Raw genomic sequence first — 13445 nt, forward strand, 5'->3', positions numbered from 1 at the left:
ATAAGGAATGCAAATGGCGGCTGTAGCCGCCGCCATTTGCGTACGCGGGGTTTTTTTTGGTTTTTTTTTACCCAGAGCCCTCCGCGGCCGGAAATCCGGCTGCGGGTGGCTCTGGCCTGGGTCTGGCCAGCTGCTCCACGGAGCTGCCGTGGAGCACAGCTGGCCATTCGAGGATTACGGGCGGGAGGAATGGATCGCCTCCCCCCCCCACCATAAACATAATCCACGGAAAGGTAAGTGACTTTCGTACATCCCTACTTTCTCCTGACATAGGTCATCATACAGGGTGACCAAGGCTGTTTCTGTGCCAAAACCCAGCGTGAATCCCAACTAAATGGATCCAGATAATTGGTCTCATCCAAGAATGTCTGGAGCTGGCCTGCAACCACCCGCTCAAGGACCTTGCCCAGGAAAGGAATATTTGCAACCAGCCTATAATTATTAAGGTTTTCTGGGTCTAGGGAGGATTTCTTCAGGAGTGGTGTACTAATCAGTGCTTTCTTTCATAAATATTTGTGGCAACATAAAAACCTCTTATGGCAAGCAAAAGCTTTGTTGGAGTTCTTGAACTAACTTCCCCACTTTAGTCTAGCACAGTGCATAATCTGCCATGTGAGCCCTATGCCCAAGATCTTGGCATCCCCAGGTCCGTCAGCAACACATGCGAATGCCTGTGCACGTGTGAACAGGGACTCTTAACTTCTCAGAGCAGCAGCTGCTCCCTCTGCTTCAGCTTCCCCCTTTCCCTCTTGAGCAGCAAAAGAGGCACTGCAGCAAGTCCAAAAATGTGCTCAGCACTGAATTTAAGTCTTCTTGGAGCAGTTTTTTTTACTTTTTGGCAAGGACTACGGCCAGTGCAGGAGACATATGAAGTTTTCTTGTTTGTAGTTTGTTCATTTTTAATGAACAAATTCTTAATTTTTATTTTAAGTTGTTCTGCAGCTTCCTTGGCATCAGTTGGAGAGGAGAAAGAGACAGAGATCTAGATCTAGATATCATCAGCATAGTGATGGAACCCAACCCCAAAACTCTGGATGACATCTTTCAGTGTTTTCATATAGATTTTGAACAGCATGGGGGACAAAATAGAGCCCTGAGGAACCCCATAGGCCCGCGGGGCTGAGCAGTAGTCCCAAGCATCATCTTCTGGGGATGCTTAGCCAAACAGATCACAGTTCCACCAAGTCCCATACAGACAAAGTTTCCTAGAAGGATACCGTGACAGCTTCTATTGAACACCACTGAGAGGTCCAGCAGAATCAACAGGAACATGTTTCTCGTGTCTAGCTCCTGCCATAGATCTTCTAAGGCTGTTTGCATCCCAAAACCAGGCCTGTACCCAGATTGAAAAGGATCCAGATAAACAGTTTCATCCCAGAAAACCTGGAGTTGCAAGCCCACTATCTGCTTCAAGATCTTATTCAAAAAAGGGAGGTTAGATATTTCCATAATCATTCAATTTAAATATAATTGTCAAGTAGTGCTGACCAACTCCTCAACTTCTGTTTCAAAGTTTTCCAAAGTTTTCTATGCTGTGGTTACACAGACTTATTTCAAGTGGACTATAGAGGTTTTCAGGCCATTGTTTTAATGAAACTTCAAGAATACCATTTGCTTCAAAGGTTTACTAGAATATTTTTGAAATTGATAGCTAGTGCATACAACAGTCTCTCATTAGCACTAATGTCTAAACTTAGATTGTTCTTTCTGAGTGGCAAATAGGTTATATCATCTTTTCTTTCATATGGAGAATTCAGGGTCTTTCTACAAGCTGTCTTAAGACCAGCAACTGTTTTTCATAACATAGTATATTATTTTTTCCTCTTATGCTTTGAGGAGTTTAAAGTCTTCCAAGTAAAGCAGAAATGAAATAGAGTTTTACAGATTTTAGACTTTTCTCTTTATGCTCTCTTAATATTAAATATAATGAGAAACATGATACATATAAAATAGTTTACTCGCATCTTGGTGCCCCTGGAGTAGAGAATTATGGTTTGAGTCTAGGGATTATAATGTAAATACTGTGATTTCTCCTGATGTAAATAGCTATACCTATGGTGAAAAATATTACTCAGGGAAGGTATAGAATCATAGATTCTATGATTTTATGATTCTGTACCTTCACTGAGTAATATTTTTCACTATCGGAAGTCTTGCTGATCTGAATAATATTTTTTTCAGTCCAGGAGATGGTTACCTTGTCGTGGTGCTAGAGCTTGAGCACCTCAGTGACATCATGAGCTAAACCATGAAGGGACACCCAAGACGGGAAGGTCATGGCAGAGAGGTCGGACTAAATACAATCCCTGGGGAAGGAAACGGCAACCCACTCCAGTATTCTTGCCATGGAAACTAAATGGATCAGTACAACCAGAGATATGTCGGTATACCATTGGAAGATGGGACTCCCAGGTCGGAAGATGGTCAAAATGCTACTGGGGAGGAACAGAGGATAAGTTCAACTAGCCCCAGATGTGATGACTAGGGATGGCGGAGAATTTCTCCCCGAAACTTTGGGGGGCCGAGCGCCAACGTGTTCGGCCCCCCGAACAAGTTTCGGGGAGAAATCCCCCGCCCCCCCCGGGACGGGACTTACCTTCCCTGAATGTCCCTCCCGGCGGCGGGTCCGGCTGGCGGTTCGTCCGGTGTTCGAGCGGGGCGGGAGCGGCAGCCGGTCTTTCGACCGGCTGCCGCCCCCGCCATTGCAATAAAAGAAAAAAAAAAAAGTCCCCTGATAGGCTACGTGACGATTCACGTAGCCTATCACGGCAAGATTTGCAAAGTCAGCCGTGATAGGCTACGTGAATCGTCACGTAGCCTATCACGGGTGACTTAAAAAAAAAAGTGTGTACGGATAATGGCGGCCCCCATAGGGAGCCGCCATTCCCGTTCCTTATTTGGTCGCGGTAGTCTACGTCAATGTTTACATAGACTACGGCGAAAATAAGGGCAACGCTATTTGCGTTGCCCTTATTTTCGCCGTAGTCTACGTAAACATTGACGTAGACTACAGCAACTAAATAAGGAACGCGAATGGCGGCTCCCTATGGGGGCCGCCATTCGCGTACGCGCTTTTTTTTTTTAAAGTCACCCGTGATAGGCTACGTGACGATTCACGTAGCCTATCATGGCTGACTTTCCAGATCTAGCCGTGATAGGCTACGTGAATCGTCACGTAGCCTATCAGGGGACTTTTTTTTTTTTTTACTTTCGTGTTCGCGGCCGGGCGAGGCGGGAAGCCTCCCCCCCCGGCCTGAATTTCGGCCGGGCGAGGCGGGAAGCCTCCCCCCCCGGCCTGAATTTCGGCCGGGCGAGGCGGGAAGCCTCCCCCCCCGGCCTGAATTTCGGCCGGGCGAGGCGGGAAGCCTCCCCCCCCGGCCTGAACTTCGCGGGGGGAGCAGCGAAGCACTCCCCCCCACCGCGAAAAAGCTGCAAGAAAAGGTAAGTGACTTTCTTTCACCCCTAGTGATGACGCAGCTAGCTCAAAGCCGAAAGGACGGCAAGCAGCTGATGGTGCTGGTGGTGAACGACGAATCCGATGTTCTAAAGAACAACACACCATAGGAACCTGGAATGTAAGATCTATGAGCCAGGGCAAATTGGATGTGGTTATTGGGGAGATGTCAAGATTAAATATAAACATTTTGGATGTCAGTGAACTGAAGTGGACTGGAATGGGCCACTTCACATCAAATGACCACCAGATCTACTACTGTGGACAAGAGGACCACAGAAGAAATGGAGTAGCCTTCATAATTAATAATAAAGTGGCTAAAGCAGTGCTTGGATACAATCCAAAAAATGACAGAATGATCTCAAATCGAATTCAGGGTAAGCCATTTAACATCAAAGTGATCCAAATATACGCCCCAACCACAGATGCTGAAGAAGCAGAAGTAGATCAGTTCTATGAGGATCTGCAGCACCTACTGGATAGTACACCAAAAAAAGATGTTGTTTTCATTACAGGAGACTGGAATGGTAAGGTGGGTAGTCAAACGACACCTGGAATTACAGGCAAGCATGGTCTGGGAGAACAAAATGAAGCAGGACATAGGCTGATAGCATTTTGCCAAGACAACTCACCGAGCATAACAAACACTCTCTTCCAGCAACTTAAGAGACGACTTTATACATGGACTTCACCAGACGGTCGACACCAAAATCAGATTGACTACATCCTTTGTAGCCAAAGGTGGCAGACATCTATGCAGTTGGTAAAAACAAGACCTGGAGCTGATTGTAGTTCAGATCATGAACTTCTTATTGCACAATTTAGAATCAGACTAAAGAGAATAGGGAAGACCCACAGATCAGTTAGATATGAGCTCTCTATTATTCCTCATGAATATGCAGTGGAGGTGAAGAATAGATTTAAGGGACTAGGTTTCGTAGATAGGATCCCGGAAGAACTATGGACGGAAGTTCGCAACATTGTTCAGGAGGCGGCAACAAAAAACGTCCCAAAGAAAAAGAAAACCAAGAAGGCAAGATGGCTGTCTGCTGAGACACTGGAAGCAGCCCAAGAAAGAAGCAAAGCAAAAGGCAACAGTGATAGGGGGAGATATGCCCAATTAAATGCAAAATTCCAGAGGTTAGCCAGAAGAGATAAGGAATTATTTTTAAACAAGCAATGCGCGGAAGCAGAAGAAGATAATAGAATAGGAAGGGCAAGAGACCTCTTCCAGAAAATTAGAAACATCGGAGGTAAATTCCAGGCAAAAATGGGTATGATCAAAAACAAAGATGGCAAGGACCTAACAGAAGCAGAAGAGATCAAGAAAAGGTGGCAAAAATATATGGAAGATCTGTATGGGAAGGATAATAATATCTGGGATAGATTTAACGTTAGAGCCAGACATCCTGAAGAGTGAGGTTGAATGGGCCTTAAGAAGCATTGCTAATAACAGGGCAGCAGGAAATGACGGTATCCCAGCTGAACTGTTTAAAATCTTGCAAGATGATGCTGTCAAGGTGATGCATGCCATATGCCAGCAAATTTGGAAAACACAAGAATGGCCAACAGATTGGAAAAAATCAACCTATATCCCCATACCAAAAAAGGGAAGCACCAAAGAATGTTCAAACTATCGAACAGTGGCACTTATTTCACATGCCAGTAAGGTAATGCTCAAGATCTTGCAAGGTAGACTCCAGCAATTCATGGCACGAGAATTGCCAGATGTACAAGCTGGGTTTCGAAAAGGCAGAGGAACTAGAGACCAAATCGCCAATATCCGCTGGATAATGGGGAAAGCCAGGGAGTTTCAGAAAAACATCTATTTCTGTTTTATTGACTACTCTAAAGCCTTGGACTGTGTGGATCATAACAAATTGTGGCAAGTTCTTGGTGGTATGGGGATACCAAGTCATCTTGTCTGCCTCCTGAGGAATCTGTATAATGACCAAGTAGCAACGGTAAGAACATACCACGGAACAACAGACTGGTTTAAGATTGGGAAAGGAGTACGGCAGGGTTGTACACTCTCACCCTACCTATTCAACCTGTACGCAGAACACATCATGCGACGTGCTGGGCTTGATGAAGCCAAGGCTGGAGTTAAAATCTCTGGAAGAAACATTAACAATCTCCGATATGCAGATGATACCACGTTGATGGCTGAAAGCGAGGAGGAGCTGAGGAACCTCATGATAAAGGTGAAAGAAGAAAGTGCAAAAGCTGGGTTGCAGTTAAACCTCAAAAAACCCAAGATTATGGCAACCAGCTTGATTGAGAACTGGCAAATAGAGGGAGAAAACGTGGAGGCAGTGACAGACTTTGTCTTTCGAGGCGCAAAGATTACTGCAGACGCTGACTGCAGCCAGGAAATCAGAAGACGTTTACTTCTTGGGAGGACAGCAATGACAAATCTTGATAAAATAGTGAAGAGCAAAGACATCACACTGACAACAAAGGTCCACATAGTTCAAGCAATGGTATTCCCTGTAGTAACCTATGGCTGCGAGAGCTGGACCATAAGGAAGGCTGAGCGAAGGAAGATAGATGCTTTTGAACTGTGGTGCTGGAGGAAAATTCTGAGAGTGCCTTGGAGTGCAAGAAGATCAAACCAGTCCATACTCCAGGAAATAAAGCCAGACTGCTCACTTGAGGGAATGATATTAAAGGCAAAACTGAAGTACTTTGGCCACATAATGAGAAGACAGGACATCCTGGAGAAGATGCTGATGCTAGGGAAAGTGGAAGGCAAAAGGAAGAGGGGCCGACCAAGGGCAAGGTGGATGGATGATATTCTGGAGGTGACGGACTCGACCTTGGGGGAGCTGGGGGTGGCGACAGCCAACAGGAAGCTCTGGCGTGGGCTGGTCCATGAAGTCATGAAGAGTCGGAAGCGACTGACCAAATAAACAACAACAACAAGAAGATTACTTCCATTGCTACATATACTATAAATATTGTCCAAAACCAACTTTTATTTCCTAGTAGTTCTTTAAATAGACCCAATGATCATCTGAGGCTTTTTGTTGTTTATTCGGTCAGTCGCCTCCGACTCTTCGTGACCTCATGGACCAGCCCACGCCAGAGCTTCCTGTCGGCCATCGCCACCCCCAGCTCCCCCAAGGTCGAATCCGTCAGCTCCAGAATATCATCCATCCACCTTGCCCTTGGTCAGCCCCTCTTCCTTTTACCTTCCACTTTCCCTAGCATCAGCATCTTCTCCAGGGTATCCTGTCTTCTCATTCTGAGGCTACTAAGCACAATAAAGTGTTCAGATCTTAAATTAGCAAAATAAGTTGAGATAAATTTCTCCTAATGCTTAGGTTTGAATTCTTGCTTAGCAGAAAGATCTTAGGAGTCCATACTTAATGAAGTATTCCAAGTACACATGTGATATACTAATCTAGGGCTGCCTTTACACTAAAAGAAAAACCTGCAGTCCTCCAGTTGTCGAGTCTTTCCACGTTTACAGTGGGCTCCCAGATGGTGACTATGTGATTGCTGAGAGGGGAAGTTTTTAATTTTCAAGGTTCCATAGAGATCAGTGAAACAGTACCATCTAGTGGCTGTTTTAATAGCATAACAATCCGACTTAAAGAGGTAGTTCATTATTTCCAGATCTTTTTGAGATGGAATAACCAGTTAATACCTCTGGATGTGCCCTGGAGGTTGATGACATCGTGAAAAGGACCCGCAAACTTCCATGAGTAAGCAGTCCCAATAGCAAGATAAAAGCTCCGTGGGAAGAAGCTCTAGGTCTTTCCCATGATACAGAATGTCCTTTTTTAGTTTAAGGAATAAGCTTCTGTGGCTAACTTATTTCCTCAATGTATTAGCAGGGTGTGATTTTATCTGTGTAAGAGAAATATCTATGTAATTATCCAGAAAGAATACTCTGCTCCAACTGCCTGTTGCTCTGCATCTGGAGAGCAAATGTAAAGCACACTGTAATTGGCCAGAGGAACAAGTGTTGCTGGATTAGTTTGCAGCACCAGTCGCCTAGTCTTCTGTGGTGAATTAAAATTGCTTTCAGACAACTACATGTAGGCCAACCACTCTGAGAGAGAGACAGAGAGAGGGAGAGAGAGAGAGAGAGAGAGAGAGAGAATGAATATAGAAGGTGTAGGTACAGATCCCTGCTGTGCTTTCCTAGTCAGGAAATGCAGCTGCACATCATAGCTGTACTCTGTCTCCCTCACACACTTTCCCTTGACAGAAAAACAGAGATCACCTAAACTAGAAGAGTTGGACTGAGGTTGGAGAATAGAGGTCATGCATCTGGGCGGGGAGTGGGCAACACTTCCCAATCATAATTTGTAAGCCGAATAAGTGACACAAATATTTAAAGTGATATATTTCAAGCTATTTTCTTCTTAATCACTTCGAACGTAAAACTAAGAATATCAACCAGAAAATAAAGTTGTGTTGGTTTCAGTCAGTCACTGCCTAGTTTTTATTACTATTGTCTTCTCCTTAAAATGTGTGAGTTCCCAGTTGAGATTGTTGAGTACAGCTAAACTAAAACAGAATGCAGTCTGGTCTTTATAAATTCTTGAGATAGTTTTGAATGGTGATCCTATTGTTGAGTGACTTCCCAAATCAAAACGTAATGTCAAATATTTGAGTTTTAATTTGTTCATTGAAGAGAGCTTAAGATCGAAATTATAATAAGCTCCTTTCTGTTTAGGTCTCTTAGTATTGTAATAACACGTGTGTGTCTCCTCATACAATTACACATTTTTGCTTTTCTGGGAAGGTAGTTGTCAAGAGCAACTTAAAAATAGAAGGCCAAGGGCAGGTGACAAAATGTCATGCAGGCAGCACCTGGCACAGTGATTGAATGCCCCCCTCCCCGCCAATGTCACACACTTGATTCTATTTTTGTTTGTTGAACAGCACAGTTACAGCTTTAGCAAAGGAAAGGAGGAATATTAAATATGCACTCGGAACTGTAATTTGTAGCACGGCCACTTACTAACTCATACCTACCCATAAAACAACTTAAATGGTTGGGTAACCTCTTATTGCAATCATTATGCTGATAACTATTTTGGCTGACATTAATGTGGCATATGGAATTCTTCTGTGGACATATGTAAAGTTTAGGTAGGACTGACATGCGGTTTCTCACTCAGCTGGTGGGTATACCTCCCATCAGGAAATATGCTTTACAATATTTTCCCTCCCTATAACTATGCAACTAATTATCAGAGAGTACAGATTAGTTGAGAGATGGTAGTAGAGGGCCTGCAGTTCTGCTGGCTTAAGATCAGGAATAAATTACAAATTCAAATAGTCTGATTTTATTCTGCTTCATCAGTGAAAAAACTATGTACCTGTTTACAAATGTTCCGGCAGTAACAGCAAAGCAAAAACTAACATTCAACTTTGCTAGTTAAAGAGTTCCTGCTTATTTCTGTTCTTTTTCCCTTTCTCTCCTTCTGCAGGAATAATCCCTTTTATAGGTCATAGACTCCTCCCTTCCACATCCAACTGCTTCTTCTAGGGAGGAAGTATGGCTGTGCCCATTTCCTAAACTATGTAAAACTGTCATTCACCAGCAGCCAAGACATTCTTCATTAAGTTCAGGACTAGCTCCGCTACGCCACAATGGGAGGTCAAGATTCAATTTGCTTGCAGGTCTCAGGGCTGGATATTCCATGAAAGAATGTAGTTCATTTGGGCAGCAGTTTCCTGTGGTGCCCCTTTCCTCTTTCCAACCTCCAATGAGGTTTCTGTAAATAATTTTAAAATTAACTCAGAGAAGTAACGCTTTCCAGCCAGGTCCTTTTGCAAACTCTTCCTCTTGCATTATCTTGTAAGGCAGCTGAGTTGTTGCAAAGTGCGGTAAGACTTTCTATTCTGCCTAAATTGATTGTTTTATCAGACTCTGCATTTCAAAATTTATGTTGCTCTGTATGGATGAGTTTGCAAATTTTTGTGTTGGTTTATACACCCCCCCTCCCAAGATTACTGCCTGGTTCGCACATAACAGCAACCCATGGGTTGTTTTAAACCATAGGGTTGTCAGGGCACAGCGCAAGCAAGTGTACGTGCTGCCTCTGACACACTGGTTGCTTCCGCTTTGTAGCCTTTTTGCTAAACAACCCAGGCATGCAAAGTTCCTGGGTAGTTAGTTGTGACATCCAAACCTGGCTCTCTGGTTGTTGAAGGTTAAACAACCCAGAGTTTGAATCCATGGTTTGTTGTTGAGTTAAAAATCTGGTCTCTTTAACCCTTAACAACCCAGAGTGCTGGGTTCAGGCATCATGACTAACAACTCAGGAACGGGGGGCGTTCCTGGGTTGTTTAGTAAAGCGGAAGTGTTGAGCAGCAGCTTGCTTGCTCCACAGTCCTGCCAGTTCATGGGTTTATTATTATTATTTATTACGCTTTCTATACCATCCAATAACTAAAGCTATGTGGGTGGTTTACAAAAGATTAAAAACAAAAAATACAATATTTAACCCATGTATTGGTGTTACATGCGAAATAGGTCACTGGGTAGAACTCCTGTTCTAAAACAACTGCTGTTTTAGAAATAAAATGCCTAGGATATCCATTTTATAAGAGACTGAAACTAGCATCTTTACCCTAAAAGGCCATGTATTTTCCAGCATATTTGCATCTAGTTCCACTTGTGTGACCAGACCCAAAGTCAGTCTCCTGAATATGGTGATCATATACTTATGGTTGCCTCACTTTCTGGTTCTGGCATGGCAAGCCTTGCAAATAAGTTCACAAAAGTTATTAGCTCATAAAAATGTATACTTTGTTCTGATAGTAATTCTCTGCTATTTGTGAATGCATGCAGCTGGAGGCTGTAGCAATACATACTATTTATATAGCACTTTAGCATTTTCAAAGCACTTCACATACATGATCTTGTTTAAATCCTCAAAACCATCCTGTCAGGTAGGTTAATATTATCATCCTTGTACTATAGATGATAAGGCTGAGGCTAAGGCTACTTAGTAGTAGTAGTCTAAGGCTACTTTCTGAGTTCATGATACACAAGAGTCAAACCAGGGAATTTCTGATTCGTAGTTCAGTCTTTTAACACTGCATTTAATTTCTGCAAGTTATCATGTCCTCAACCTTCAATGAATCAAAGCATTTTCCTTTCTAGGGTTCAAGATTTTACTCAAGGCATCTGTTACTTGCTACAATTGAATAGTTAAAATGTGTATCTATGTTAATCTAAAAAAAGGAAAATCTAAAAAGTATAATTTGAAATGGAAACATTAAGTTTGATTGAACTAATAAAAGGAGATCGGCAGAATGTTCTGAAAGTTGTTCCATTCTCTCCTTGTTCAATTTTTGAGATGTTTGTGGCACTTGTGTGATACTTAACAAAAATAGCACACAATTATTTAATATTTTATATAGAGATTTAGAAAGAGCAAATCTTTAAAAGGTATAAACTTTTCCCATTAGTTTCATTACTATTTTTTAAATTTAGTTGCAAAATATATTGAAGAGTAGCCTAATGTCAGAAAGCATAATGATGAAATGTTTTATTTCAATTTTTTAGGTCGTATGGGTATAAATTTTCATCATCCGGGAACAGATAACATTATGGCTCTCAACAGTAAGTTCACATCTATGTCTCTAAGTTTCTCTCTCTCTCTCTCTCTCTCTCTCTCCAACGTATGGCATTTTTTTATAATTTGTATACCCAATATGCTTTTACATATTTATGTCTATTTTCTGTATAGAGAAGAGAAAGTGAAAATAGATAAAATGACTGTGCACATTTAATCCGTTGTTTTACAGCTGCTATCATGTTATCATAAATGAATAAATGAAATCTTCCATGTGTACTTTTTGCACAATGCACATACACATAGTTCAAGGAGAATCTTTTTCGGTTACTGTGATTTTAAAATCTATTTAGGACATTTGAGAAAACTAATATTTATTTAGGGTGAAATTCCACTAAATGACTTGCATTTATAACCTGAGTGTTGATACAGACCCTTCCTCCTTGGGCAACCACTGTCCTTGCTTATCTTAATAATGAACATAATTAATGAAACTGTGTAGTAAAAGCATGTAATTGCAGGGAGCCTTACAATCGTATGTTAAAACATGTTGTTTAGATAGCTGTTTGACTTAGCAAGGGTAATGTGGTTTTAGGTTTTATTTGTAATTTTAAGAATTTATTAGAAATGTCAGCATAATATTTCATACTTCTGCCCCCTCTCTTTCTCTGAGTGGTGGAAACCTTAGGGCAGTCTTCAGTAAGGACAGTTTGTTTTGGGGAAGAGGAGCACTGGGTACTTATGGTGTCTTGGCATCTATTTAATTACAAATATATCAAATGAGCAAGAATTACAGTTGAAGAATGTAGAAGTACATATAAGCCAATCTGTTCCAGTCAGGATGATGATGATCTGTGGAGGATGAACCTTAACTGGTCCTGTTGTCAGGCTTGGATTGCTGGTGGCATCTGAAACTCTGCAGGGGTGGGGGACCCAGAGATAGTCTGCCTCTGAAGGCTTATGGATCTGGATGGATTTTTTTATGTCTGTTGGGGATTTTCCTACTGGCATGTCTAGTAGCCATGTCACAGCCCTAGTTAACCTCTGGAACATGGAAAAGACCTAGACCAAGGGTCACCAACATGGTGCCCGTGGGCACCAATGTACCTGCAGACACCTCTCTTGGCACCTACAAGGCTCCCTGCCCCTTTAGTTTTTATTTTATTTGTTAAGATTTTTTAAATTATTTTTAAGTGGGAGGCTGGCATGCTGTGAAGTGAAGTTTTTCCCTCCAGCACTATCTTTATTTGGCTTCAAAAGAGTGGGCAAGCCCCCACATGGCAGCCATTTTGTGAGAGCACCCATATTTTCTAAAAATTCCGAATGCTCCCATTCATAAAATGGCTGCCATGGTGGGCATAGCCAGTCACAAATGTCCATTTCCCAGAAGGCAAACTAGTGAAAATAAAAGAAAAGTAACTTGCTCAAGAACCCAAGTACAATGCACGGTGCAGTTCTGTTGAAAATCAGTGGATAGCTTTCCTCCCAAGGAGCAAGTGTCTTTTAATTTCATGGCTACAGTCACCATCTGCGGTGATCTTGGAGCCCAAGAAAATAAAATCTGTCACTGCTTCCATTTCTTCCCCTTCTATATGCCAGGAAGTGATGAGGCCAGATGCCACGATCTTCGTTTTTTTAATGTTGAGTTTCAAACCAGCTTTTGCACTCTCCTCTTTCACCCTCAACAAGAGGCTCTTTAGATCCTCTTCGCTTTCTGCCATTAGGGTGGTATCGTCTGCGTATCTGAGCTTGTTGAGAATTCTCCCGGCAATCTTAATTCCGACCTGTGATTCATCCAACCCAGCGTTTCTCATGATGTACTCTGCATATAAATTAAATAAGCAGGGTGACAATATGCAGCCTTGTCGTACTCCTTTCCCAATTTGGAACCAATCGGTTGTTCCATGTCTGGTTCTTACTGTTGCTTCTTGACCCTCGTACAGGTTTCTCAGGAGACAGGTAAGGTGGTCTGGTACCCCCATCTCTTTCAGAATTTGCCACAGTTTGTTGTGATCCACACAATCCAAGGCCTTAGCGTAGTCAATGAAGCAGAAATAGACATTTTTCTGGAATTCTCTTGCTTTCTCCATGATCCAGTGAAAGTTGGCGATTTGATCTCTAGTTCCTCTGCCTCTTCGAAACCCAGCTTGTACTTCCGATAGTTCTCGGTTCACATACTGCTGAAGCCTAGCTTGTAGGATTTTGAGCATAACCTTGCTGGCATGTGAAATGAGCACAATTGTACGGTAGTTTGAACGCTCTTTGGCGTTGCCCTTCTTTGGAATTGGAATGTAAACTGACCTTTTCCAGTCTTGTGGCCACTGTTGAGTGTTCCAAATGTGTTGGCATATTGACTGCAGCACTTTAACAGCATCATCTTTTAGGATTTTAAATAGCTCAGCTGGAATACTGTCATCTCCGCTAGCTTTGTTGTTAGTAATGCT

General features: G+C 42.4%; 1 protein-coding gene across 9 annotated transcripts in view; it reads left to right on the top strand.

The window, feature by feature from the left end:
• Window positions 1-13445, top strand: part of CPEB3 (cytoplasmic polyadenylation element binding protein 3) — a 126395-nt gene that overhangs the window by 48202 nt on the left and 64748 nt on the right. For all 9 annotated transcript variants that reach the window (XM_084845891.1, XM_084845890.1, XM_084845894.1 and 6 more), the window contains one exon: window positions 10992-11048. In XM_084845891.1, coding sequence (XP_084702017.1) covers window positions 10992-11048 — 57 coding nt within the window. The remainder of the gene's footprint in view (window positions 1-10991; window positions 11049-13445) is intronic.

Source organism: Heloderma suspectum, chromosome 3 (assembly GCF_057233095.1).
Source record: "Heloderma suspectum isolate Gila_16-S chromosome 3, 16-S_ref, whole genome shotgun sequence".
In the NCBI taxonomy this organism is placed as follows: Eukaryota; Metazoa; Chordata; class Lepidosauria; order Squamata; family Helodermatidae; genus Heloderma; species Heloderma suspectum.